The sequence below is a fragment of the Thamnophis sirtalis genome, unplaced genomic scaffold (genome assembly GCF_051295495.1).
Source record: "Thamnophis sirtalis isolate CommonGarterSnake01/CBP01778 unplaced genomic scaffold, rThaSir2_p1.2 scaffold_4, whole genome shotgun sequence".
Taxonomy (NCBI): domain Eukaryota; kingdom Metazoa; phylum Chordata; class Lepidosauria; order Squamata; family Natricidae; genus Thamnophis; species Thamnophis sirtalis.
In genome coordinates, this window is record NW_028261384.1 from 120,264,263 (window position 1) to 120,292,204 (window position 27,942).

The following is a 27,942-nucleotide window of genomic DNA, read 5'->3' on the forward strand; positions in this document are numbered from 1 at the left end:
ATGGACCTTCCAAAGGCTGTATCTGAAGTTTGTGTCTCTTTCAGGAAGGGCTTTCGGCAGAAACCACCATCTATCCTCAAGTATTTGCAGGGTATCCTTCGCAAATACCCAGATGGAGGGCAGATATTGAAGGTGGGTTTGTGAGAATTCAGCACTGGATATTTTTGTCTTTGGAAATATTGATAGAGAAGTAGACTCCAGCTGTTTTGTTCCTCCATTCATTGATTCATTCATTCCATCAGATTGATATAACTTATCATCTCATAAATTTAATTAAATGTATCTGCGAACTATTTTTGGTTTGTTTTGGTTACTTAGATAGTTAAATGCACCTATATGCATATAAAGCTAAGTGCAACATTCCATTTTGATGCAAGGAATATGATTCCTAATTTTAGAATATTGCACAATTTATTTGTCAATAAAGAACAATTTTGTTTTCCACATGAAAGAATAGTAAGGAAATTTTTTGTTTATATGTATAATTTATTTAACAATATTGCTGAAAATTTCAAGCTATGGTAAGCCCCTCTGGGTAATTTGAGACTTATTGCTTATATATAATTATTGTTAATCTACGTATTATTTCAACTTACTTTATAAAATTGGAAAGTATTGAAGGAATGACTAGAATTAAAGTACAAAGAAGGAGGGGCATAATTATACATTCAGTTTACAGTAGGAATTTTTGGATTTTAGAGCTGTTACGTTTTCCCTGCTAAGGGAAATGTTGACAGCTGCAGTTACCACCCACATGTAGGCCAACAGCTTAGGGAAGTCATGAGGTTTTGGGGATTGAAGCCATTGGGGTTAGGTATATTTTCATATACCTATTTCATTTAGTCATATAATAATGGACAGGTAGATCCCGCCTACTGACTGCCTCATTCCTTAGAAGTGGAAAATAATTTTACAACCAGTGACCACTTTTACAATCTTGCAGGAGTTTCATTTACATGATTGCCGTTATAGAAGGATGCATTATGCTGTGCCTTATCTGGTTTTCTCTCTTCTCCTTGGGGATTGGAAGGGATTACAAGAGAGTAAGCAGACACATGAAGCGTATATGGGGGCTGTTTGTCTAGCCCTGAATGCACAGGTTCTGACCAATGTTCCCTCTAATTTTTTTTCAGTGTAAGCAGAAAAGTATAGTGTTTGAGTGGCATATTTTCATGCCTGAGCACCTGAATTTTTTTCACAGATGTCACTTAAGACAACAACGAAATCAGTATTATTTGAAACTCAGTTATCTTTATTCAAGGTACCCGCTTAATTAAAAGTGTTATATAATATCAGTATCACTTAACAACGGTCCTGCTTAGCAACCAAAATGTTGGCTCAGAAACTCTGGCATTGAAGCATGCAAGACTTAAAGCTGTCAAGTTACAAGACCCTTGCACCCCTAACCCTTTAGGAAAAAAAAACAGGGGTCTTCAAACCTGACAGCTTTAAGCCTTGTGGACTTCAACTCCCAGAATTCCTCCTCCAGTCATGTTGCAGCAACGTCATCTGCGTGGATCTGCTCCATCTTCGGTTTTTTTCACAGGGGGCAGGGCTGCTGCTGAAGATGCCAATGAGCCCCTGCCGCCACTAGAATAACTGCTGCTGCCGCCACCTCCTCCTCCTCCAACAGCACCAACATATTTGCTGCCCAGCGCTGCAGCCAAGGTGAAGCCTCCAAAGCTCCCACAGGCGCCCCTGGCAATGGCAGCGGCGGTGGTGCCTCCCCCTCCGCTCGGAGCACCTCAGCTGGGCTCTGGGTTACCCCTGCCGCCGCCTCCACCTCCGCCGTGCTTTTGAGAAGTCATGAGGCCTTTTTTCCTGCTCCCGCCCCCTCCGCCGCCTTCCTACTAGCTCCTGTGGCCTCATGGCTCAAAAGCACGGCAGAGGAGGAAAGGGGAGGGATAACGTGGGGGCCAGCTCAGGTGCTCCGCGTGGAGGGAGAGGCACCACTGCCACGGGCGGGGGTGCTGACGGGAGCTTTGGCGGCTTCACTTCAGCCGCAGCGTTGGCGGCAAATCCGGCAGTGCTGTTGGAGGAGGAGGAGGCGGCAGCAGATATTCCCCTCAGTTTTCGGAGCCTGTGACAGAAATCACTGTGTGAGGTTAGAAACGGCTGCACGGTGTTTTCTTGCCACGTGCGCGGCCACGCAGCCGCGCACCTTAGAGGGAACAGTGGTTCTGACCAGTTTTGGAGAACTGGTAGTGGAAATTTTGAGTAGTTTGGAGAACTGGTAAATACCACCTCTGATTAGCCCCGTCCACATCTATTCTCTGCCTCCCGAGTCCCCTCTGATTAGGAGGAAATGGGGATTTTGCAGTAAACTTCCCCTGGAGTGGGGAGGGAATGGAGATTTTACAGTAACATTCCCCTGCTACACCCACCAAGCCACGCCACAGAACCGATAGTAAAAAAATAAATAAATCCCACCACTGCCTGAGTACCATCATATTGCTTTGAGTGCATATTCACTATTGTGTATATGCTTACTCTCTTCTAATCCCTTCCTATCCAATGAATGTAAATATAAATATTAATTCTCTGGTTGCTACTCATCCCAGCACCAGGTAAGCATTCCAAAGACCAGGGAGTGAGGAAAGGGAAAGTATAGTGTCATAAAAATATCCCAATAAAGAAGACACAGACAAACCACAAGCAATAAATCTTACTTTACGATCAGAGGTTTATTTCATGAGCAATTTGGAACATGAATAGCCATCATAGCCAGGGGTGGGATTGAAAAATGTTAGCAACCGATTCTCTGCCCGGTTGCTGTGTGGGCGTGGCCTACCCAGCCTCCTGCACCACAGCGGGGGGAGGGGGCATTTTCACCCACCCCAGGCTCCGGAGGCTTTCCCCAAGCTTCCGGGGGGGGGGTGAAAATGGCCTCACCTGGGCTCTGGAGGCCAGAAACACGGCCATTTTCGGACTTCCGGTACTTACAGTAGGCCCATTTTGCGCCCTCCCCAGGCTCCAGAAGCTTTCCTTGAGTGTCCAGGAGGGTGAAAACGGTCCCTCCTGGGTTCTGGAGACCCGTTTTTCGCCCCCTCAGAGCCTCCATGTGGGCCCTGCACTTACCTGGCATGATGAACGGAATGCATGGAGACTCCTAGGGGGGGAGGGGTGGCCGTGGCCATCCAGTCCTTGCAACATCCGGTTCTTCTGAACCGGTGTGAACTGGCTAAATCCCACACCTGATCATAGCAGTACTTACATCAATAACCTATTGCAATGAGGTCCAGTGACATAGCTGAGTCCAGCAAGGATTAGCTACGGCCAGTGGCCCTGAACTCATCCCAATACATTCTTTTTATACTTTTCTGCACACATTTCACAACTTACTTCCTTACCTCCTGACAGACCGTCCCCACATACACCCATGTACATCTCGAACCTCTATCCATCGGCTACTTTCAGTTCCCTATTTCTCACTGTTTCAATGTTCTGATTCCAGGTATATCTCAAAACTACATACTTGGCAAAATCACATTTCAAAGCAACAGCTCAGCAAGATTACAAATAGTTCTGATACACTTTGCAATCTTTTTATCTAAAACTTTGGTTCATGTAGTTTTTTAGGGCCTACTATCCTTCGAAAACCTACATAATCAAACCCCAGTTTTCCTGTTCTCACAATAGTATAGTCACATGACCTAGTGATCACTTCTCTTAACGGCAAAGCTGCTGGTCCCAATTACATTCACTAAACAAAGACTATCTGTACACAAATAAATACACTTACTTTTCACCTGCACGTTTAATCTCTTGTGTTTATCACAATGGGGAATCCTTATAGATTATAACTGGAGAAGATGCAGAAATGAAGGCTAAAATCTTGGAGAGGAAGTCCCAGGAAATCTCATGGCCTTTGGGAGAGAGTCAGGCCGGGATAAGTAGCATTTCATCTCAGATGAGTTTTAAAGGATGTCGTATTCATAAAGGCATAGCTTAATATTTACTGGCTTTGGTTTCTACCTGAATCTGTTCTCTGATTCTCTGCTTCTTCTCAAAGGAGCTGATCCAGAATGCAGATGATGCAGAGGCTGAAGAGGTGATTTTACTCTACGATGAACGGAGTTTTGGAACACAAAGCCTTTTCTCTGATGGACTGGCAAGCACCCAAGGTATTGAGCAGACCATATGGAGAGGACTAAACGCTATTCACCTTAACCCAGAAATAATTCCAGCTGTCAATTGGGGTGGTGGGCGGGGTGTGTGTGTCTTGATGGTGGAGATCTATATTATGTGATTTGGGATGCAAACTCCCCTCCACAAAGACCTGTGATTCATATTTAACTGATAGAAGGAGGATATATTACAACAAAAGATTGTACAGGTAGTCCTCAACCTACGAGCCCCAAATTTATGTCACTGAGACTTTTATTAAGTGAGTTTTGTCCCATTTTAGAACATTTCTTGCCACGGTTGTTGAGTGAATCATTGCAGTTTTTACGTTAATAACCCAGTTGTCCAGTGAATCTGGCGTCTCCACTGACTTTGCTTGACAGAAGGTCGCAAAAGGGGATCTTATGGTGATCTGGAGACTGTCATAAATATGAGTCAGTTGCCAAGTGGTCAAATCTTGGGTCACGAGGATGCTGCAATGGTCAGAGGTGTGAAAAATGGTCATCAGTCACTTTTTTCAGTGATGTAACTTTGAACAGTCACTAAATGAACTGTTGTTAAGTGATTTAAGGAATGGTTTTCCATTTCTTTTAGATGTACATTAGGCAGCAGGGGCCCTTGCCCCATTTAATTTGATGCTAATTAATTGAGTTTTTAAAGCCTTATATTTTAGAGATAGACCTCGACTTATGACCACAACTGAGCCCAAAAATTCTGTTGCTAAGCGAGACCTTAAATAGGTTTTGCCCCATTTTACCCCCTTCCTTGCCACAGATGTTAAGCAAATCACTGCAGTTGTTAAGTTAATGAGATGGTTTTGAAGTGAATCTGACTTCCCGATTGACCTTGCTTGTCAGAAAATCACAAAAGTAGATAATATGACTCCGGGACACTGTGACCGTCATAAATATGAACCACTTGCCAAGCTTCTGAATTTTGACCATGAGACCATGGGGATGCTGCAACGATTATAGGTGAAAAATGGTTATGAGTCTCTTTTTTCAATGCTGTTCTAATTTTGAATAGTCACATCTAAGAAAATGAAATTTAATGGTGAAAAAAGTAAGCTTCTACATTTAGGCAAGGAAAACGAAATGCACAGGTACAGTATTTGTGGTACCTTGCTCAATAGTAGTACCTGTGAAAGGGATCTCCGAGTCCTAGTGGACAACAATTTAAATAGGAGCCAGCAGTGTGCAGAAGCTGCCAAAAAAGCCAACAGTTCTAGGCTGCATCAACAGAGGAATAGAATCAAGATCACGTGAAGTGTTAATACCACTTTATAATGCCTTGGTAAGGCCACACTTGGAATATTGCATCCAGTTTTGATCGCCACAATGTAGAAAAGATGTGGAGACTCTAGAAAGAGTGCAGAGAAGAGTAACAAGGATGATTAGAGGACTGGAGACTAAAACATATTAAGAATGGTTTTCTGGAACTGGGTATGTCTAGTTCAATGAAAAGAAGGACTAGGGGAGACATGATAGTAGTGTTCCAATATCTCAGGGGTTGCCACAAAGAAGAGGGTGTCAAGCTATTCTCCAAAGCACTGAGTCTAGAACAAGAAGCAATGGATGGAAACTAATCAAGGAGAGAAGCAACTTAGAACTGAGGAGAAATTTCCTGACAGTTAGAACAATTAATCAGTGGAACAACTTGCCTCCAAAAGTTGTGAATGCTCTAGCACTGGATGTTTTTAAATAAGAGATTAAATAACCATTTGTCTTAAGTGGTGTAGGGTTTCCTGCCTAAGCAGGGGGTTGGACTAGAAGACCTTCAAGATCCCTTCTAACTGTTTTTCTATTCCTGTTCCTATTCTATTCTATGTACAATACAATAGCAGAGTTGGAAGGGATCTTGGAGATCTTCTAGTCCAACCCCCTGCCTAGGCAGGAAACCCTATACCATTTCAGACAAATGGCTATCCCACATCTTCTTAAAGACTTCCAGTATTGGGGCATTCACAACTTCTGGAGGCAATTTCTGTTCCACTGATTAATTGTTCTAACTGTCAGGAAATTTCTCCTCAGTTCTAAGTTGCTTCTCTCCTTGATTAGTTTCCACCCATTGCTTCTTGTTCTACCCTCAGATGCCTTGGAGAATACTTTGACTCCCTCTTCTTTGTGGCAACCCCTGAGATATTGGAACACTGCTATCATGTCTCCCCTAGTCCTTCTTTTCATTAAAGTAGACATACCCAGTTCCTGCAACCATTCTTCATATGTTTGAGTCTCCAGTCCCTAATCATCTTTGTTGCTCTTCTCTGCCCTCTTTGTAGAGTCTCCACATTTTTTCTACATTGTAGGGACCAAAACTGAATGCAATATTCCAAGTGTGGCCTTATCAAGGCATTATAAAGTGGTATTAACACTTCACGTGATCTTGATTCTATCCCTCTGTTTATGTAGCCTAGAACTGTGTTGGCTTTTTGGCAGCTGCTGCACACTGCTGGCTCATATTTAAATGGTTGTCCACTAGGATTCCAAGATCCCTTTCACATTTACTACTATTGAGCAAGGTACCACCTATACCAGTGATGGCGAACCTATGACACGCGTGTCAGTGCTGACACGCGTAGCCATTTGGGGTGACACGCACAGGATTTCATGCAATTCATCCTCGGCTCCTGCACGGCCGCCGAGGATGAAAGAATCTGTGCTGGAGGAACGGGGGGGGGGGGAGGCAAAAAATGCTGTATTGAATGTATAAGATGCACCCAGATTTTCAGCCTCTTTTTTGAGGAAAAAAGGTGTGTCTTATACTCCGAAAAATTCGGTAGTCCATCTAGTCTTGTTCCCTGTCCGGTTTTACCTGGGAAGCCCTGGCAGGAGCTGAAGAGCCAAGGTGGCGCAGTGGTTAAATGCAGCACTGCAGGCTACTGCTAGATCAGCAGGTCAGCGGTTCAAATCTCACCGGCTCAGGGTTGACTCAGCCTTCCATCCTTCCGAGGTGGGTAAAATGAGGGCCCAGATTGTTGGGGGCAATATGCTGACTCTCTGTAAACCGCTTAGAGAGGCCTGAAAGGCCTATGAAGCGGTATATAAGTCTACTGCTATTGCTATTGCTATTGCTATTGAAGAGCTTCTGCTTCCTTTCCAGCAGATTACAGGTCTGCAGTAGGTAGCCCCACAAAAACTGCTGCCCACAGCTTTAGCAGCAGGACTGCAGAACTAACGGTATATGAGAATGACTTTGGGAGGCGGAAAGAAGAGATGTTGCCTAGGGAATGGTCAGATAAGACAGCATATGGTCCACTGCTGCGTAATGGGTGGAGAAAGAGACTCAGAAAGGCATCTTCCTGAAGGCTGCAAGGGAGACAGCAGGAGACTTGTACTTTTGAACTAGCAAGGCTCTGTTAATGTAGCCTTACAATAAAGTAGAGTTAGTTCATCTGGGCGTGTTTCCTATCTGGCCCACTTGGGAAGGCTGCCAAGAATGGCGTTTTTGGAGACTAACTGTAACTCTGAGTTAATTAGTTGGGTCTTCAAATCCAGTTTTGAGGCAAATATTTCCTCAAAAATAAGACACATCCTGAGAATAAGCCTCATTCTTTTACACCTATGCCCAATGTAAAGCCATACTCCCAAAATTAAACCCTGGTTAAGACGCCACCCACTCCAGTGCACCTGGTGGCACAAAATGGGGTGAGGCGCACAGGTAAAAATCAAGCTTGGGTGGGGATGGAGGAATGCCCTGCACCCACTTACCTTAGGATAGTTGCAGCCAGGCCTCCCACACCACGACACCTGCCTTGCTTTGCTGACCCACTTCTTCTACAGCCATTTGCCACCACTTGTGTGCATTGCCTCCGCACTTCATTGTTAGAGGCCTTCAGGAAAGGCCTCTGCAGCCAAGAAATGAGCTCCAGATTGACGCACTGCGCTCCTGGCCCCCTTTTCACCACCAGGCCTTTCAGAAGCCACACAGGTTCCTCCTGGGCAGGGCTGTTGATGTCCCCGCCATGAGGTAACACAGTGAAAGACATTGTCCGAAAATAAGACTTAATGCTCCTTATAAACCAGGTCTTATTTTTGGGGAAACAGGATAGTCTTCATTTAATGTCCACTCATTCAGCAACTGTTCAAACTTAAATGCTGAACGAGTGGTATTTAATGACCGGAAAAGATTGCAAGCCTTGAGAGAAGGGGGAATGTGAAAAAGAAGATCAAAATAACCATGGTTTGATGTTTATTATAAGATAGGGCAGAGAGAAACTTGCATAAACTTTCAAGAGTTAGACGCAAGTTTACTTTACTACAATTATTTATTCCTAAAATCCCAGCCCTGTTGGTTTTTTATTTTCCTGCCTGAAGGCCTGACAGGATGCTACCGGGCTACAGAATTGGGTCCTTTCCTTATCTCAATTATGAGTGGGAATTTATGGATGGATGGATGGATGGATGGATGGATGGATGGATGGATGGAAGGAAGGAAGGAAGGAAGGAAGGAAGGAAGGAAGGAAGGAAGGATGGATGGATGGATGGATGGATGGATAGGATTTAAACTTCTAGGCCGCCGATGTCTCCCAGAAGCAACTCTGGGTGGCTTGCAATCATAGAAATGATAAAACATGAAAACAATAAATATTTATACTCAAATTAATTTAAAACTAATAAGATGAGGAGGAAGGGAGCAAGATGTGTATGGGGAGGAGGTGGAGTTATTTTAGTTCATTAAACATCCCCAGAATCACCCCCCCCTCATTGGGACCCCAAGCCAGTTGGCAGAGCCAGGTCTTCAGGCCCTTCAGAAAGCTGAAAGAGTGGGGTAGATTTCTCCTTGGAGGTACAGTATTCCATAGAAGCCATGGCAGAAAAGACTCTTCTTCTGGACCCCATTGGCTGGAATTCCTTAACCAACAGGATCTGCAGCATGTTGCTTCAGTTGGGGTGGATGGATGGGCAAATCCCATTGGGGTGAACACAGTTCCTTAGATAGCCTAGACCATTCCATGCAGGGCTTTGCAGGCAAGAATCAACACCTTGAATTGGACCTAGAAGTAAATTGCAACCAGTGCAGCATAAGGAACAGTGGTATCACATGGGCCACTTTAGGGACCCCATATAGTATCTGCTATGCCAGCTATAGCTTCCAAATACTCTTCAAGGGTAGCTCCATGTAGAGCACATTTCAATAGTCAATGTTTAGTTGGCAGGCAGCTAGGAAGCATTCTCTTCACAGCACAACCACAACTTTTGCAAAATGGTCGAATATAGCATAGCCTGGGAGCATGGGTGTGTGAAGCAGTAGCAATAGCACTTGGACTTATATACCGCTTTACAGTGCTTTACAGCCCTCTCTAAGCGGTTTACAGAGTCAACATATTGCCCTCAACAATCTGGGTGCTCATTTTACTCACCTTGGAAGGTTGGAAGGCTGAGTCAACCTTGAGCCTGGTGACAATCGAACTGCCGAACTGCAGGCAGCCGGCAGGCAGCAGAAGTAGCCTGCAGTGCAGCATTCTAACCATTGAGCCACCACAGCTCTTAAGAAGGAGTTTTGTTACTCCAGGAGTTGAGGTAGTTTGGGGTAGGGTTGGTGGAGCCTTGACTGAATGTCAGTTTATGTTCTGTGATTGGTTGGAGGGAACATTGACTGCCCTATTGGAATTCCCTGCAGACGTGAAGCATTCAGAAGTTGGCGGAAATGAAGAAGAGGAGTGAATGGGGTAGAGGGGCTGGAAAATGGCAAAAGTGGCCTGGGAAAATGACTTTTAAAGGTGGAATGCTACAAAAAATAAGCGCCCTTTTTTGACCCTGTAATCTCTTACAAAGGACTATGTTTAAGTTCACGTTTTTCTCTTTTAGGACCTGCACTTCTGGCTTACAATAATGGCATTTTCACTGAGGATGACTGGGAGGGGATCAAAAGTCCTGGCATCAGTCATAAGGAAGATGATCCATCTACTATTGGTAGATTCGGCTTAGGCTTCAATTCTGTCTACCATATTACTGGTGAGTAGCTCTGCATGGCTTGATTTAGGAGAGAACAAATTTCAGAATCAACAGACATTTCTGAAAATAATTCCTTGTGCATAGCTTGACCACCACTGCTAAAATTCTGAAGTGTTTTGAGAAAATGGAGTCCTGTGCTTGCTTTGTGCATATGAAATCCAGCAAGACACATTCCCAATATGTTAGACAAGGGAGGAGTTGTTGTTGTTTTTTGTCAAAAGTATCCTCTAATGTTTAGCTTTGCACATTGCCTTAACCATAGGTTAAAACCAAACAAATCACACTGTGCTGCCTGATTTATCAATTATGGCTTATCATTTATTGATTTATGCAAATCCAGCCAATTGTAGTTTACTGTGAATGTAATGCCTCTGTTTTAGTGCAATACGGTTTGTATAGGGAACTACCATATTTTTCAGACTATAAGACACACCAGAATATATGATGCACCATGATAAAAAAGTTTTTGCACTCTGCAGGCCTCCCAAACCCTCAGCACACCTCATTTTTTGCACAAAAAAAAAGGGGGGACGTGCAGATCTTTGGGAGGCTTGTAGAGTACTCCTGGGGGCTGGTGAGGGAATGGCCCATTTTTTACTCTTTTAAGCCTCCCCCAGCCCTCAGGAGCATTTTGCAAGCCTCACAAACCCTCTGCACATCCATTTTTGCAAAGGGGTGGGGTTTCGGTGGGCCAAAAATGCTGTATTCAGTGTATAAGATGCACCCAGATTTTTACCCTCTTTTTGAGGGAAAAAGGTGCATTTTATACTTTAAAAAATAAGGTAAGCCTTAATGTTATTTGCCAGGTTTGATTTAGCTCAAAGTAATGGCTGTTAGAATCTAATGTGATATGTGGACACCCAGTAAAGCGAAGACACTCTATACCAGGGTCTCCAATCTAGGCCCCTTTATAACTTGTAGACTTCAACTCCCAGAATTCCTCAGCTAGCGCATGCTGATTGAGGAATTCTGGGAGTTGGAGTCCACAAGTCATAAAGGGGCCTAGGTTGGAGACCCCTGCCCTAGAACAGTGTTGCTTAATGTTGACAAATTTAAGATGCATGCATTTCAATTCCCAGAATTCAGGGAGTTGAAATCCACACATCTTAAAATCGCCAAGGTTGAGAAACACAGCTGTAGAATGCACAGCTAAATATCTATGGGGGTTCTCAGTCATCCAGGTGATAGTTGTCCCAAAGGTGCTTTTTCAAAAAGCAACTGAACTTCGTGTTTTTTCTTTGAAGATGCTTCACTTTCTCATCCAAGAAGGGAACTGAAGAAGCTTCTGGGGTGAGAAGCGAAACGTCTTCAAAGAAAAAGTAGAAAGTGCAGTTGGCTCTTGGAAAAACACGTTTGGGACATGGCTGTAGAATGAAATTAAACCCTGCTGAATGCATTTGCTCTTTGCTTGGTAACAATCCAATGATGATTAACCTTTGCCATTCCCTGCCATTTTCAATTTTGCTTTAAACAATGTTGCCCCACCACAATCACTTGACGGTTCTTGTGGTACATTGCCTGGTTATCTGGTCTACGACATCAATATTTCCTCGTGGTCCAAGTATTAATTGGGTGCAACGTTGTTAAAGGTCTAAGATAAAGTAAGGCAGCTGCTACTACTGACTAATAGGGACTGAAATAAGAACGGAGGAAAGCAATTGAAGTAGGAGTGTTCCTCTCGTGCTTGTGAAGTTAAATTTCTTTCCTTCTCATCCTTCAGATTTTCCATCAATTCTCTCTGGTGAGTTTTTGGGAGTGCTGGACACACAGCAAATGGCATTAGAGGAAGGCGGTCAGCTGTGGAATATAGAGGAATGGGAGGAGGCATCTGATCAATTCCAGCCATTCTGGGCAACACTGGAATCCCTTGGGAAACCTTGCCCAGCAGTCGAGGGATACTTTCCTGGCACCCTCTTTCGCTTTCCTATTCGGCAGAGCCCTTCCAAGATCTCAGACAACATCTACAGTCCACAACGGGTGCAGGAATTGCTGCACTCGTTCTTAAATGATGCCCCTGTTAGCTTGCTGTTTCTCAGGAACATCCAGAAACTGACCCTGGGCATAGTTGGGTCCGACGGTGCCATCTGTGAACTGCTAAAGGCTGATGTCTCAACTCGTCCATATTGTGAGTCAAATGCTATTCAAGACACGCCAAAACCAACCAAGGCATCTCTTAACCATGGTAGCAATAGAAATATCTCGGAAATATTTGCCGATTATAGTCTTGGCGCCACATTGGAGACCAGTGGCTGCATCAAAACACTTGCTTTGCAAGGAACTGGGGTTGCTAAAGCCGCCAGCTGTGAGTGGCTCGTATTGTCAGCAGAAGCAAACAGAGATGCCCTCCAAGGATTGTGGGACCTGGCTGAGAAGGTGAAATCCAAACCAGCCTTATCCTTGGCCTACTGTTTGCAAGACAGATGCACTGGGCGCCTTAGCTGTGTCTTGCCCCTCCCAGCCACTGAGGAAAACGTCACTGGATTGCCGCTGCACATCAGTGCTCCTTTTCAACTCACCGATGACAGGAGGCATGTGCAGTGGTCTGAGGAGGGGTCCCAGGCACGGGGGGCTGAGGGCCGCTGGAACCACGTACTGATGGAGGAGATGCTGCCTGTTGCTTATTGCCAAATGGTTGTGCTGGCCACTTCCTGTCCGGGTGACCCATATGGTGCATGGCCAGACCCAACTCATAGCCAACAACTCCGGTACAAGCCTTTAGTAACTGAAATATGCCAGAGGTTAAGGAACATGAAACTCTTGGTGAGGGTTGGAGAGGGGGAGCCTCGCTTGCTCCCTCCTTCTGAAGCCGTCCTCTTGCCAGAGGCCGTCTTGGATAAGGCTATATGTATGGTGTTGGAGAAGGCCCTCCTTTTGGCAGGATCACCGCTGGCAGCTGCCCCTCCTCATGTGCGTCAAGCCTTGGTATTGGGTGCAAAAGATGGGACAGTACTGCAGGAGGCCACACCCAAGTTTGTGGCAGGAGCTTTGAAACATGCTACCAAAATCTGGAATTGTCTCACCAATTCTGAGAAAAGATTGTTGCTGGAATATTTGGTTGAAGGTGGATGTTACCTGGAACTGAAGGATCTGCCCCTACTTCCAACAGCCAAGGGGCACTGCACCCACTTTGGAGATGCTGGAGAGATTGTATATGTTGAGAATCCTGACTTTCCCAGGTGAGCATCCACCCTCCCTCCATCCCATGCACCCTCAATAGTCTAATGTTGTCTTCAGCTTTCTTCCCCCTTCAGCACACTGTAGCTCCTGATTTGATTATCTGAATCAAGTCAGATTGAAATCCTGTCAAGATAGAAATTCAAAATGCTTTAATTATGAAGGAAAGAAAAACTTTACTGATTTGTTCCAGAGTAGCCGAAGCTCAGTGTCAACAGAGGCATTTAAAAATGCCACACTCTAAATCTTTTAGGGAATGTACTTTCCTAAAATACCTTGTGTTGCAAGCAAAGAAAATTAAATGGAAAACTGTCGCTTTTTAACTTGTAAATATATTGCTAGGCCCCAGATAGAACAGGTAGTAAGAATGGTAGCTGGCTTGTAGAAAATTGAAAACGCACTTATTTGTTTAGAAAAAGATGGAAGAAGACATCCAGGGAAACAGACATCATCCAGGGTGCTGGCAGCTAGTGTTAAGGATTAATACCTTGTCGATTTGGTAAACAAACCAAATTGCTTTAATGTTTGATGGGCCTGTGTAGTATTTACAACATTAAAATATAGAGAGTAAGACCCATTTGCTTGGCCTTCTGAGTAGTTTGCAGTTTATTTATAGAAACTTTCTCTTGATTTTGCAGAATCCTTTTGCCTTGTTTGGCCAATCAATTTCTTCCCAAAGATCTAAATCCTGTGTTGCTGAACCATTTAGAAGCAATTGCCAAAAAAGGTAAGTTGTTATCTTTCCCATATGTGAGCCCCTCAGAGACGAGAGTGTAATGGTCTGTGAGAATAACTTTGAGGAATAGAAAGAAGAGCTACAACTAAAACAATAGTAGTGTTGTCTTGGTTTGTGGCTCTCATTCATGTTCGTCGAGGTAATTGTTATATCCCATTAGAGTCGTTGGGTACAGTTTTATTGTTGCAGAAGATGGAGTTAATTGAATATACCTGAAGGAGAATATGAAGCATGCCCATGTGGACACAGCAACCAGCTGCCCTCTGAGATACCATCCTCTAGAACAGGGGTCTCGAACCTTGGCAACATTAAGACTTGTGGACTTCAACTCCCAGAATTCCTGAGCCAGCAAAGGAATTCTGGGAGTTAAAGTCCACAAATCTTAAAGTTGCCAAGGTTCGAGACCCCTGCCCTAGAACACAGGGGTCAAACGCGATCATATCATGTAAAATATTGTGACATATCACAACATTTTTTGTGGCCCAGGGGTGGGCATGGCCTGCGCATGATGCATCCAGCCCACGGGTGACCAGTTTGACAGGCCTCCCGTATAAGAATGACAGTTAGCCTTTCCACATTGCAATTGCTGCTCAGTGTAGGATACACCTGACTTACTGGTGCACGTAGAAGCAGGAAATCATTCTCCTTCCTGTTTTTTGTGGTTCTGTAAGGCAGAGGATTTGTCTTCCTGGGATTAAGGATTTTCTTCCGATAGAAAACAAAGAGCAAATGAAACTTCCTCCTGAAGGAAGTCAAAGACTCTTTCTGGCAATTATAAAGCCAACTAGATGCTTTGACTTCTGGCCACAAACTGCCTTCAGAGGTCCTTTAAGTATGTGAGACTGTCAGATCCATTTTGGACCAGGCATAGAGTGCATGTAAAAGTGCTACTCACATTCCAACAGCACATCCACATTCTCCTGTTAGAATCTTCCTCCTCCTCCTCCTATCATCAATCATCATCATTTTAGCCACTGCAGGATGAAGGCCTCTTCCGCATGTTTCCAACCAATACAATCCTGAGCTTTCTTTTGCCAATTGGGCCTGCAATACTTGCTGATGTCTTAACACCCTCTGTGTTCGGGCAGGTCTTGTTGCTTCAGTGAGTAATTCCAGGAGTGGGCTTAAATTTTTTTAGCAAGGGGTTCTCTGTCTGGTTGCTGGGTGGACGTGGCCATGGTGGACGTCTCCTACTCGGCCTCTTGCACCAATGGGGGTGGGGTGTTTTTGCCCTCCCCGGGCTCCGGAGGCTTTTCTCTAGCGTCTGGGAGGGCGAAAACGTTCTCAGGCTCTGGAAGCTGGAAACTGGCTCGTTTCCGGCCTTCCTGAACTTCCAGTAGGCCCGTTTTTCACCCTCCCCGAGCCTCTGCACACACCCTGCACATACCTGCATCCAAAATGGGTCATGTGGGGACTCCTGGGAGGTGTGTGTGTGGCGGGGCCACCCAGGAGTGGGATTTGGGAGTTGTCCAAACTGCACAGAATCTTAGCTAGAGTTTCTCCCGAACCCCTGCAAACCCCCAGCAGCCCACCCCTGGGTAGTTGCCCTACAGCCTACAGAGAATGAAGGCTGTTTTTGAGGTTGTATTGGCATGTGGAAGGAATAGTTGGTCCTATGTGGGTTGGAAGATGTGATTGGTACTAGTCTGGTACATCCATCATGGCCTGTTTGCCTTGGGAGACCCTTCTGGACGTATACATGTCCGATGACATAGACCACCCCTTTTATGATCAAGGCCTTGATGTGTCAAAGGAGCTTGTGTGGGTAAATGAAATTGTGGTGGGCTTGTTAGAATCATCAGCTGCAATTAGCTGGAAAAATAGTGGGGTACCTATAGAAGGTAATATTTGTAGCTCAGGGTTGAACTGTAGGTTCTTAGTGCTAAGGGGTCCTTGGGGCACTGAAGATGTTACCTACTTGGGTAATGAAATGTCTGTGGGAAAACAATCGTGTCAAGAGACCTCCAAGGACCCCACAATAGTGTGATCTCAGGCCATTGACAGACCCCTGCAGTAGAGCCTTTATCCCAGACCAAAAATACTTCTGTAGCTATTTAGCTCCAGCTGAGATGTCTCAAAGGTGCTTTTCCAAAAGGCAATGGGACTTTGTTTTCTCCTTGAAGAAGATGTTTCGCTTCAAGCTTCGTCAGTTCTGATTGGATTGGGAGGGGTGGGGAGGAAAGAAAGATTAATTCTGAAGTGAGAACTAACCAGAATTGACTTCAGAACGAATCCTTCCATCTTCCCCACCATCCAGTCGGAACGGATGAGACTTCTTGAAGGAGCGGGAACATTTCTTCCTCCAGCTGCCTTTTGAAAAAGCACCTTTGAGACAACCGTGGCCCTGGATGACTGGGAATCTCCATTGACATTCCTCTGACAGAGATGCACAAACATTGGTATTTGATCCTTGTGTCTTTCCTGTCTCTGTAGGGCTATTCAAAAATCTGGTCTCCTTGAATCGAGCCATCATTGAGAAGATTCTTCCTGGAGCTCTCCCAAGAAATTGGGTGAACAGCAAGTCTGTTCCTGTTATTTGGAAGCCCGGTGCGCACCCTGACGAACCTCCCTTTGAGTGGCTTTCTGCTTTCTGGACTTTCCTGACACGCCATGCTTCTTCCCTGGAGCCCTTCAAGGGATGCCCAATCATACCACTGACTCCTCTCTCCAGTTCTCTTGGTAGCATTCAGTTGGCTCGGCTTTTGCCTCAACCCACCCTCATATTCCAGAGGCATAATGGGCAGTGCTTGACAGATGCGGTGGCTAGTATTTTGGAAGTGTTGGGCTGCACCGTGATCCAGAAATGGGACTCCAATTGGTCCCACCACCAGCTGGAAGAATATGTTCTAGAGCCCACACCTAGCAATGTATTACAAGCCTTTGTCCATCTGGGGTTAGCAGATGTAAAAAACCACCTGACATGTTTGTCGGCCTGCCAAATTGAAAATTTGAGTGCTTTTTTCTCTACGGCTGCCTCATTCTCTCGAAAAGATATCGGAGTCCTCACTAATTTGCCACTGTTCTTCAAGATGCCTTCTCTTCTTCCTCCTCCCAAGCCAGGCTTGGTATCAGCCCAAGATTATTTGGCTTTAGAAAAGACTTTGGTTCCACCAGTGCCTACCCATCTCCTGACCCCGGAGCCTGTGCTCTTGTGTCGCAATGAAGCTGAACGAAGCTTGCTTTTCAAAATCCGTGGAAAGCTTCTGGGGACGCCGGATCTGTGCCTGCTGTGTGTCCAAGCAATGAAGAAGGGGTCCTATGCCAATCGGGCTGAGGATGCCAAGCAATTCATGTTGTGGTTACTGGACAATGGAGACACACTCTTTCACCAGAGCCAAAAATTACAAGCTTTGTGCCGGGATCTTCCATTTGTGGATTGCGGATCGACAAAATTGCTCCCTCCCTGTCATCTCTATGACCCAGAGAACCACACCTTGCTGGCTTTATTAAGACCCAGCTGCTTTCCCAAAGGGCCCTTTCAGGAGCAAGCAGTGCTGCGAATCCTTCGTATGCTGGGTCTGAAATCGGAGCTCGGTGCTGTCTCTCCAGCAGATGCAATAATCGCTGCACAGGAAGTGAATGTAAGTGAAACGGCAACTGCCAAGGCAAAATCCCAGGCCCTTATCCGGGTTTGCAACGAGAGTCCTCTACTGTCGTGCTTATCTCCTGAGATGCTAAAGCAGCTGAGGTCCCTGCCTTGGGTCCCTGCCATCAATTCCTCTAAACGTGGACCAGCTGGAGTCTTCCTAGCACCTGAATCAATCCGCTCAGAGAAGTATGCAGCTCTTGTAGGACAGGTCATGGGACTGACAAATGCTTTTGGGCCCCACGCTGCAGAAAAATTGGGCCTGGAATGTTCACCGCCTCCAGAAAAGGTGATGGAAAACTTAGCGGAATTGGTACAAGCCTATTGCTCTAGAGAGACTCCCCGGATAACTGAACGGTTGTGTAACATCTATCAACACATGCAACAGAATCTCTTTAATTTCCAACATCCGCCCTCATGCCCTTCAGTGTGGAATGGGAACGGCTTCTCGTGGCCAGCAGATGTGGTACTGTCCTTTCCTAACGATTTGGATTTTGCGCTCCTGATGCCACGAGTTCCTCCTGACTTCCAAAAATACAGGCTGCTTTTTGCAAAATGGGGTGTCCAGCAGTCACCCAGCGAGGAAGATGTAGACCGGGCTCTTCGTAAGTTGGCACAAGAAATCAATGCCAGACCAAAAGGGGGTACGCAGGCTGAATTATTCCTCTTCATCACTGCCTTGGACTGGCTTAGCAATCAAAGTTATCACGGGGGAGAAGAAATGCTTATACCTGTGCAAAGCGTAGGCTTGGTTGGTTTTGCTCTTCGCCCTGCCAGTTCAGCACTGTATTGTGACATGGATCGTGCCCACCTTGCTGATTTGGGAGGAGACCTACCCTTTTCGGTGCATGAATCTGTTTCTTCTGCCACAGCTGCTTTCTTTGGAGTGGAGATGCTGAGTACCAAGTTGTCAGGCTTAGAACTGTTTGAAGCTTGGGGGCCTTCAGAGCCTATCACTCTCCGGATCCGTAACATCCTTCGGGAGTACAGCCAGGATGCTGACGTGTTTCAGGAACTGCTGCAGAATGCCGAAGATGCTGGGGCTCAGACTTGCCACTTCTTAATAGACCTCCGGCAACATGACACTACTAAAGGACTTCTGGATCCTGGCATGGCTGCCTGCCAAGGCCCAGCCCTTTGGGCCCAGAACGATGCCCTGTTTACTGAGGCAGATTTCTCCAACATTACCCAACTAGGTGCTGCCACCAAGGAGCACCAGGAGGACAAGATCGGCCGCTTTGGCCTAGGTTTCTGCACTGTCTACCACATGACTGATGTGCCTTTCCTTCTCAGTGGTCACACCATCCTCATCTTTGATCCCAATATCACCCATCTCCAAAAACATATCTGTGGTTCAGCCCGACCGGGCATCCGTTTGAAGTTAACCTCCAAAGTCGCCGCTTCGTTTCCAGAGCAATTTGGGCCCTTCAGAGGGATCTTTGGATGTCGAATTGGGGAGAAATATCAAGGCACTCTGATCCGTTTGCCTTTCCGCACCGAACAGGAGGCCAAAGAATCTCAGATCTGCTCTGAGCCATTTGGACGCATGCGGATCAAAGGACTAGAAACTGGCTTCCAGGAGATGTCCCAGTACCTGCTGATTTTCCTACACAATGTGCAGGAGCTATCACTCTCCTGCCTTGCACATGGTTCCAGTTCTCCAGAAGCTGTCCAGCCACTGGCGATAGTAAGCAGAGAAGTACTGAATGAGGTGGGCTTTCCTATTATACAATTGAGAACAACATGGCGGTCAGCTGTGGACACGCAGCATTTTCTGCTCCATTCATGTTCAGCTAATGGACAAGCCAAGGAACTATTCAGAAAGGGAAGGCAAAAGGGTACCCATTTATTGCCGCCTTCTGCTAGGGTAGCATTGCCAATACGGCCTAGTACCACCGTTGGACGATGGCTCCCAGATATAAGTGGTTTTAAAGGCCGTGTCTTTTGCTTCTTACCTCTTCCCATTGAATCAGGTCTCCCACTGCATCTCACAGCCCCCTTCGCGGTGCTTAGCAATCGCAAAGGACTCTGGCACACTACAGAAAAGGGCCAGTGGAACACAGCACTGCTACGAGATTCGGTGGCAGCTGCATTGCTTGGGGCACTAACTCAGCTCCGAGACATGTACAAACAAGAACTGCTGGAGGACTACAAGTATTATGATTTTTGGCCTGATGTATACAGTATAAAGGATCCTTTCACTGAAGTAGCCAAAGCCTTCTATCAAGCACTAATTGATGGAGTAAATGGGGAGCAGCCAGCTCTCTTCTCTGATGGACAAAAATGGCGCCCACTTAATCATGCTTGCATTTTGGATGACGATATCATTTGCGAGACGCAACTGAGTTCTATAGCAGTCAGAGCCTTCTCGTTACTCTTACCAGAACCACAGATTGCAGTTTCTCTTCCAGAGAAAGTTAAATCAAGCTTCAAAATCTACACCTCGGGAAACAGCTCAATGCTAAACACTTATAATTGGGCACGGTTCCTTCGGGAGCTTGTTTTACCCAATCTTGCTAAGCTTGCAGTGCCTGATCGTAATGCCCTGATTCTTCATGCCCTAGACATGAACGATGCCAGGGTGAATGAGCGCCTGAAGTCCCTTCCTTGCATCCCTACTACTCCAAATAAAACGCTGAAAACTATTAAAGAACTTGTACACCCAAGGGGCCGTGTGGCACCTCTCTACGGTCCTGATGATGGCTGCTTTCCTATGGGTGAAGAGTTTCTGAAGCCGGAGAGGCTGTTGCGCTTGGAACAACTTGGCATGACCAAAGATTGGGTGGCAATGGAGGAACTGATCAGCCGAGCCCGAACTGTGGAAGCTTTGTGGCATCAGAACCCTGACAAAGCATGCCAGAGAATCTGCTGCATCTTGGAACTCCTTGATGGCCATCTCCAGGAAAGTTACGGAAATACTACCCAGGTTTTGTTTAGAGATATTCCCTTTTTGCCGGCAGTATTTCCTGGGAATATGCATAAAATCTGCTGTCCCAGTGAGATTTACCACCACAAGCAGTATTCCTTGGTACATCTGATTGAACCAATCCTGGACAAGGAAGCTCTTGGGGAAAGCGCCAAGCTCTCTACGGAGATAATGGAATTCCTAGGAGTGAAATGCAAACCACCTGTAGGTACAGTGCTAAAGCAACTGGAGAAGGCGTCATTTTGTTCCAATGCTCTCTCTAAGAAAAAGCTGGCTAAGATGGTACAAAGTTGCTATGCTTTTCTGAATGATGTAGTCCAGAACAATCAAAGTAGAGTAGAGGTGGCGCAAAGGGCACAGATGTTCCCCTTCGTCCTGGTCAGTGCTGGGTTTGTGCCGGTGTGTAAAGTGGCTCACAATCTGGCTTTTGATGCTACGCCATACCTCTTCAAATTGCCTGAGGAGTATCAGCAAGAAAAGAATCTGTGGGAGTGTATCGGTCTGCGTGACATATTTACCTTGGATGATTATGCTTCTGTCCTGGAAACCCTGGCCAAGGATGCAGCTGGAGAGCCTCTTTCTGTAGAGCAACTAATAATTGTACTTAGTTTGATCAATGCAGGGCTTGCTGGAGTTTTGCCAGAAAATCAACCACTGGATTCTTACTTGTCCCAGAAAATGTTTTTCCCAGACCAGGACAAAATCCTACGACAATTGCCTAAGCTGCTTTTTGATGATACTCCATGGCTCCCACGTAAGAGTGGAACACCGTTCTGCCATCATAGGATTCCACGAGAAATTGCTGTGCGCTGCGGCATGTCGACCTCAAAGCACCGTGCTTTGGAGAGGTGCCGGATCCTGACGCCTTCTCTTTGGAGCACACATTTTGGAGCTAAGGAAGACCTGTGTACCCGCTTGTCTAACATCCTCCGGGAGTATTCCTCTTCACAGGATGTGCTGAAGGAGCTGCTGCAGAACGCTGACGATTCTGGTGCGAGCGTCATCCATTTCCTTTGGGATCGCCGCCAGCATCCAACAGAGCGTGTCTTCAGCGATGCGTGGAAGTCCCTTCAAGGCCCAGCCCTCTGCATCTATAACAACCGGACCTTCCAAATGAGCGATATTGAGGGGATCCAGCGCCTAGGCTGTGGCGGCAAAGGAGGAAGGCAGGATGCTGTAGGAAAATACGGTCTGGGATTCAACACTGTTTACCATTTGACAGACTGCCCTGCGTTTGTCACAGGGGATAGAACACTGTGTGTCTTTGACCCCACATTACTTTACCTCCCAGAATCCGATGAGGTCTCACCTGGTGCACAGTACAACCTCACAAACGATTTCAGAGATACCTTTTTGGATGTTTATGACACCTTTTTGCCTGACGTGTTTGAGCTGAAACAGGGCACACTTTTCCGGTTGCCCCTGCGTACTCCTGCAGGGGCGGACACCTCTCGAATTTGCAAGAATTCAGTGTCTGAGAAATATATGGAGAATATGCTGGAGGCTCTTAAAGAAGATGCAGAATGCCTCATGATGTTCCTCAATCACATCCGCACTGTAATTTTCTCTGTAATGGAGGAGAAAGACACGAGTCCCAAAGAATTGTTGCGGGTTGAAACTGAAGGAGGGGAGACTGGGATGCTGGAGTACCAGAAACATCTGCAACAGGCAGCTGCAGCAGGAGGCCTGGAGATGAGCAAACCAGTCACCGTCTTCTACAAAATGAAGATCAGCACTAATCTCTCGTGTGATCCCAGCACCTGGTGGGTTGGAAGGCAAATTGGAATGGACAGCACAGAGACCATAGAGGGCATGCTCCTCCCCTATGGTGGTGTGGCTGCTTGTCTTAATGGAGAAGCATGTGGGAGGGCTTTCTGCACCTTGCCTCTGCCAGGAAGGACAGGCCTTCCCATCCATGTCAATGGGAACTTTGCTGTTGATTCGGCTCGGCGTGACTTGCGGAAGGACCTCAGTGAAGAGGATGTCAGTTCAACCTGGAATAAGTTACTCATGCAGTTTCTGCTGGCCCCTCTATATGGCCAGTTACTTAAAAACCTGTGCCAGACACTGGGGAGGGAGCCATTGAAATTCTACACACTGAAGGCTTGTGATGATCATCTTGCTTTGAAATATTTGCAATATTTCCCAATTGTGACCAAGGATGTAGCCCCTGTTTGGCAGCACCTAGTGATCCATCTGTATAAACTGATTCACAAAGACCGGCTTCCATTGTTGCCAGTCTATCAGAAAAATGTTAATTACAAAAAGAGACCAGTAAGTGAAACGATAAGTGTGTGTTGGAGTGCACCCAGAGCAGAGGATTCCAATAGAGACCCCTATTTCCTGGAGAAGAGAATAAAGGATGAAATTCTTGAGCGCACTCTACAGGAGCTGGGTATGAGCTTGATCCCTGCCTTTAAACAGCTACAAGAGATACATAAGCAATTTGTCATGGCAGAAATTGATGTACTGACTCTCAATTCTCCTTCCCTCTGTCATTTTTTGAAAAGTCTGCTCAATGTCTTACCATGCCCTCTAAATCAGACTGCTCTAAAGAATCATGCCAACTGCTCTGCTCTCCTAACCTTTTCTCTAAGTGGTTTGGGTCCTGATGATGTGAGTTGCGTGGAAGGACTTCCATTACTGGTGACCAATGACAAAGTGCTGAGATGTTTCAGCCAACAAGAACCTGTTTATGAGAATATCTGGGTTTCTGAGCTTTTCCAGCATCGGCAGCACTGCTTTTCTACCTTTGTAAATCAGCTTCTATTAAAAATGGGGTTCCTGAAGGAATTTACTCTACATGAATCTGTGGCTTACATCCAGGAGATGCTGACACTGGATAGCTGGGGCAATGATCACAAAAGCCAGAGGAGCTGGTTAAGGGGAGTGTGGAAGTTCTTTGAAAATCAAATCTGTGTCCCAAAGAAGGAAAAAATGAACCAGTTATTTGAAAATTTCATTGCCCTCTTCAGAGGGTGCCCTCTGCTCCCTGTCCATGGTTCCAGTGAGTTGATTCCTCTTGAATCCCTTGGTACATTGATGCCTAATAACTACAGCTCAGTTTGTGAAATTCTTCATAAACTGGGCTTTGCCAAAATAGATTCCTCCCTGCTGCCTCCAGCGTTGACTATAGACTGCATCTATCCAGAGCTGCTAAAGATTGAAGACCCTATGGTAGTACTAGAACAATTGTCTATCCACAGTAGCTTATACTGGGATAGACTCAAACCCTTGGATTTTTGTTTACTCTTGGACTTCCTCTGTAGGGATCTTGAAAAGCTAAATAATCGAGGATCATTAGCAAAACTGAAAGCTTTGCCTATATTTGAGACATATCAAGGAAAACATGTATCATTAGTTTCATATGAAAAAGTGTATCGCCTGGTATCCAAAAATCCAAAGCTCTGTGAGAACTTTATGGAACTTTATGAAATGGATGCAAGGACTGTTTTACTGAAGGACACCCCTTGGAATCAAAGTGTGAGCAAGTGCTTGGATATTGAAGAATTGAATGATTTCCAACAGTTTATGCAGATTTTGCCTAGGGTACCCAGTCTTCCTGAAGCCCAAGTACTGGAAGCCTTGAAGTTGCTGTTCAGCATCAAATCAGAGTATGATGAAGAGTACAAGACTCATAAAGCAGCTGTGGTGTCAACATTCAAGTCTTTTGCCTTCATTCGGGATAAGGACAATGTGCTGCGTCTTGTATCATACTTCTATCTGGATGGCGACATTTTTAAAGAGTTGGGATTGGGCGCTCGATTTGTACCACAGCAATTTTATGATTCAATGCATCCATTTGAAATATGGGACGTGAAGGTTTTTTTATTGCACCTGGGCTTGCAAAACGTGTTTCTGAGGAAGATTTTTTAAAATGTGCAGCCCAGGTTGAACAAGAGGCATTCAGCAGTGATGCCACTTCTAAAAATGTCAGAAAAAAAAGTAAAGCACTCTTGAAATACCTCTTTTCCAGAGAAGAAGATGAGCTGTCTAATTCCTTCCTGGCAAAATTGTCCAAGATCCGTTTCCTTGTACCACGTGTCATCAATGATAAACTCTGTAGGCTTCACTTGCCATACACTCCTTACAAAGCTCCAGTGGCACCCCACGGTTCTTTGTACTGTTCAACACCTCTTGAACTCTTTTGGACATCAGCAGTTACTTTCTCTTTTGATGACTATGTAGGCAAAAAAGAGCAGGATGTTCTTCAAAAACTTGGAGTGATATGCAAATTACCTACCGAAGTGGTGTTGAAAAATTTGAGCAATGTATGTCAAGTGACCTGTGACACCCCAGAAAAAAAGGAAACCCGGGCAGAAGTTCTAAAATTAATGTATAGATTCCTCTCAGATGAGAAAGAAATAGATGTGAATTCCCTTAGAGGACTTCCTGTGATACTGACAAATGATAATGAAGTAGTTGAGGCAGAATATGTGGTGGTCCATCTGCAGCGCTCAGATGACTTTCGGCCATACCTCTACTTACTGCCGTCCAGGTTAGGGTCATATATAGATCTCTTTGAAAAGTTTGGAGTGCAAACTGAGGCAACCATCTATCATTATGCCAGCGTTCTGGCCAGGATCTATGAAGAGACTACAGAACGGATGAAACTGCAACCCAATCTTTCTAAAGCAGTACTCAGAGCTACTCAGTTCCTCTTCCAGCTCCTGGAAGAAGCAAAAGAGCCAATAGATTTCTCAAAGCTTCAAGAACTTTATCTCCCTTGCATTGATGGGAAGTTATATCCATCAAACACTTTAGTATTTAGCCACTACCAATCTGGCCAAGAACCCCTTGCTTTGAAAAACAGACTTCGCTTTCTGATCGATCTCTCTGAATGCTCCATATCAGCGGACAAGTATAAGCAGTGGAAACTTCTGTGCTTCCTACCTAAAAACCTTCGCCCCACGCATTTCCGTAACATTGTTGAAGATCAACTGGAAGAGTCTTCTCTGAAACTGTGCATCTATCAGGAACATTGTGAGTTTCAGAACAGTCTCAAAGAACTTCTGGTTTCTCTTGAATTCCAGAATGCGTTGATTGCACTACTGAAATGGCAGAGTGCAACAGAGATAGAAGAGATGAATGATGGACTCTTCTCTCCAGATCAGCTAGAAGTGGTGTGCTGTGAAAAGCTCTTCACTGTAATGGTCCACAACACTGAACGTTTGGAAGGAACTCAACGTGTCAAGACAGTGTATGTTGCAAGATTGCCAGATGACATGACAAAGATTTACCTTACTCACCAGGAAAACATGAATCTGCAAGAGGGAGTCCATATTTTCTCAGTTCTAAGTCAAGAAGTTAATATGCTTTTGGGAGAAAAACTTCATCAGACTGCTACAGGGATTCTCATGGAGATTTTAGTTTGCAAGGAACCTAAAGATATTGCTGCAGTCCTAGAGAAGCACAGCGTGCCCCTGTGTCAGCAGGCAAACCTAAAGGCTTATGACCTTCCCCCTCCAGGAGAAGACATCCCTGAGGAATGGTACGACAGCCTGGATATGAGCATTCTGCATACCTTTGTGAAGGGAGATTATGTGGGCTACCTGGATTCTTCCCAACCCAACGAGCATTACCTGTATGCTGTTGTCCTTGAAGTACTTGAGTTGCAGAAGAATGGTGCTGGTCAAATACACACATACCGCATTGACTTGGGAGGAGGTCGGCAAGAAGAAGTGACTGCGTATGACTTGTACCACTTCAAGAGAGAGAAGCCAGTCTCCAGTTCAAATAAAATGGTTATGCTGCCCCTAGGTTCCACTGATGCTGCCCAGTTGGCAAGACCGGATATGAATGAGTATTGGCATCAACGGCCACTGAACGAGGTCAAGAAAGAGATAGATGAGTGCCTAGCTCAAGTTTGGAGACTTTCAGAAGAGGAGAAGAAGAAAGCCCTTAGAAGATTATATCTGCGTTATCACCCAGATAAAAATCCCGGTCAAGAAGATTCTGCTAACGAACTCTTCAAGTACCTTAAAGAAAAGATCAAGGAGATGGAGAAGGGAATGTGGTCAAATGGCTCCGGTGGAGGATCCAAAAGTAGCAATTCCCATCGTAGAAACTTCTCAGACTGTTGGAGTCAATGGGATGAGCAAGCTCATCAACATCAACAGAAGCACTATGAATTTACCAGCCAAAGGTGGCCTGGAAGAGGAGGAGGTGGTGGAGGAGGAGGAAGGAGAGGGGGAGGATGCAGCAATTACAATTTCTGGTCATACTATCACCAGAGTGGACCAAACTCTTCAAGATCACAGCCAAAGCACTGGAATTTCCTAGAGGCAAAGCGTTGGCTCCGGCAAGCAGAATGTGATCTGCAGGTAGCAGCCAGCACTGCTGGAAATGGCAGCACTGAATGGCTGCTTTATATGGTTTTCCAGGCTATGGAGAAGACACTGACAGCAGTTGAGTACAATCAGGGAGGCAGCTTCGAGAGGAATCTCTCTCTTCCAAAGCTGGCTGACAAGGCAGCGTCTTATGGATGTGAGCTGGCTAAGCTCCCTGAGAAGATAGAGATGCTCAGGAAGCACGGCGTGGATGACAAGGTAACACAGTATCCCAAATATCACCCTTTTCCCACCATTCCTCATGAGGCCTTTTCTGCCTGCAAAGAGCAGGATGTGCTACTGTTAGCTTGGGAGATCTTAAACATGGTAAAGAGTTGGCTTGACCGCTAAATAAATCTGGAAATATTAAAATATTAAAAGCTGCGAAAGACCATTGTGTATGTAATGCAGCAGTGCCTGTAAAGAAAATTTGCAGATAGTTGCTATAAAATGAGAAAGATGGTTCTTTAGAACAATCAGAGAACCTGGTTTTTTTTTTGTAGATGGTAAAATAATGTGTCTATGAAAATAGTATGCATATTCTTTCATGCTGAAATTTTGTCTTTTAATAAATTGCTTCAATAAACTTCATTTTCTAAAATAAGTAATGAATTGTATATTTATGGAGGGGAGCAAAGGGAATTATTACAGCCATAGGTTCCTTGATAGAGATTTCATTTCCTCTTTATCCCCATTTGATTCTTCTATAACCGTGACAGCGAATCTATGGCACGCGTACCATAGGTGGCACGCAGAGCCTTATTTGCTGGCATGGCAGCCCTTGGCTCCAGTGTGCATGCCGGCCAGAGGATTTTTGGCCTTTCGGAGGGCCGAGGGAGACCGTTTTGGCCCTCCCCAGGCTCCAGGAAACCCTCGGAGCCTGGGTAGGGTGACACCCCCTCCCCCGCAGGGGAGTAACTTGCGTAGGTTGGGGTTGCACCTGCAAGGTTGGGTGGGCACACGCATGTGCGCAATAGCCTGCATACACAGTTTTATTACACCTTTAGAAAAAGGTTAGCCATCAATGTTCTATAAGGTCAACCCCCAGTTGACGTCAGTACCCAATAACTAGAAGTAATAGGCAGTGTTTTTTCCCCAATGGATGCGCTTAC

The 27,942-nt window shown here is 45.5% G+C and overlaps 2 protein-coding genes across 2 annotated transcripts in view; both read left to right on the forward strand.

Moving 5' to 3' along the window:
• LOC148046329 (sacsin-like) lies at positions 1–24,289 on the forward strand. The gene is made up of 7 exons (XM_087714677.1): positions 1–132; positions 4,013–4,124; positions 9,933–10,079; positions 11,800–13,255; positions 13,892–13,980; positions 16,423–24,231; positions 24,279–24,289. The coding sequence occupies exons 1-7, from the start codon at positions 1–3 to the stop codon at positions 24,287–24,289; spliced, it is 9,756 nt and encodes a 3,251-aa protein (XP_087570803.1).
• The window catches only part of LOC148046328 (sacsin-like), a 31,836-nt gene extending 4,402 nt beyond the window's left edge, over positions 1–27,434 (forward strand). The window contains exons 3-8 of the mRNA XM_087713964.1: positions 45–132; positions 4,013–4,124; positions 9,933–10,079; positions 11,800–13,255; positions 13,892–13,980; positions 16,423–27,434. Of these exons, the coding sequence (XP_087570090.1) occupies positions 24,311–27,181 (2,871 nt within the window). The 5' untranslated portion in view covers positions 45–132; positions 4,013–4,124; positions 9,933–10,079; ... (1 more) ...; positions 13,892–13,980; positions 16,423–24,310 and the 3' untranslated portion in view covers positions 27,182–27,434. The remainder of the gene's footprint in view (positions 1–44; positions 133–4,012; positions 4,125–9,932; positions 10,080–11,799; positions 13,256–13,891; positions 13,981–16,422) is intronic.
• The last annotated feature ends 508 nt before the right edge of the window (positions 27,435–27,942 follow it).

Coding starts and splice junctions, on each gene's coding strand:
- LOC148046329 (XM_087714677.1), top strand. CDS start 1: ATGGACCTTCCAAAGGCTGTATCTGAAGTTTGTGTCTCTTTCAGGAAG. Junction 4,125..9,932: donor TGGACTGGCAAGCACCCAAG/GTATTGAGCAGA, acceptor TTTCTCTTTTAG/GACCTGCACTTCTGGCTTAC. Junction 13,256..13,891: donor GAGAATCCTGACTTTCCCAG/GTGAGCATCCAC, acceptor TTGATTTTGCAG/AATCCTTTTGCCTTGTTTGG.